Genomic DNA, 717 nt, shown 5'->3' with positions numbered 1-717 from the left:
ACCCGCCTCGGCCTCCCAAAGTGTTGGGATTACAGGTGTGAGCCACCACACCCGACCACCTGTTTCTTCTTGAAGACACTGAGTGCAAAGATCTTTCTTTTTGGCATGGCCACTGATACAGAGATCACAAAATTAATTTACAAATAACAGTAAATCACAGAAAAATATTTATATATGGATTTAAAAAGACTGAAGGAGGTAAATGAAAAAAGAGAAGAGCATTAATCTGGCAATACCATTCCTCTGCCCCTTTAATTGAACTGATCCAGTCATCATGGAACATGCATTGCTCTGGCTGGGGTGCAGTATACTTCTCCACGTATTCTATTTCCACAACTTCTTCCTAGTCACAAGAGAAACCAGTAACAAGTCAGATGGTACAGTTTTAAAATACTACATTATGAAGATAAAGAACCCCAATTTAATACATCTCCTTCATATCCTTCATATTAGTCCCCTTCATAAGTCAGCAAATTTGGAGCCATTTAGAAAGTCAAGAACTTTATTTGACCTAACAGTAAGCTAAGAGTGATTATTAGGAATTAATAGCTTGGCATGGTGGCTCACACCTGTAGTCCTACCTATTAACATTAGGAAATCTGGGGCAGGAGGACTGCTTGAGCCTAGGAGTTCAAGTCCAGCCCAGGCAACAAAGCAAGACCTGTCTCCTAATAAAAAATTTAAAAGGAAGAAATATTAATGGCCTTGTGAAACTTA

The 717-nt window shown here is 39.1% G+C and overlaps 1 protein-coding gene across 1 annotated transcript in view; it reads right to left on the bottom strand.

The window, feature by feature from the left end:
* The window catches only part of WDR12 (WD repeat domain 12), a 47977-nt gene that overhangs the window by 27886 nt on the left and 19374 nt on the right, over nucleotides 1-717 (bottom strand). The window contains exon 4 of the mRNA XM_011949920.1: nucleotides 237-343. Coding sequence (XP_011805310.1) covers nucleotides 237-276 — 40 coding nt within the window. The 5' untranslated portion in view covers nucleotides 277-343. The remainder of the gene's footprint in view (nucleotides 1-236; nucleotides 344-717) is intronic.

This window comes from Colobus angolensis, unplaced genomic scaffold (genome assembly GCF_000951035.1).
Source record: "Colobus angolensis palliatus isolate OR3802 unplaced genomic scaffold, Cang.pa_1.0 Scaffold30, whole genome shotgun sequence".
Taxonomy (NCBI): domain Eukaryota; kingdom Metazoa; phylum Chordata; class Mammalia; order Primates; family Cercopithecidae; genus Colobus; species Colobus angolensis.
The sequence above is the reverse complement of the archived record's forward strand: the minus strand, read 5'-3'. Positions and strand labels throughout refer to the sequence as shown.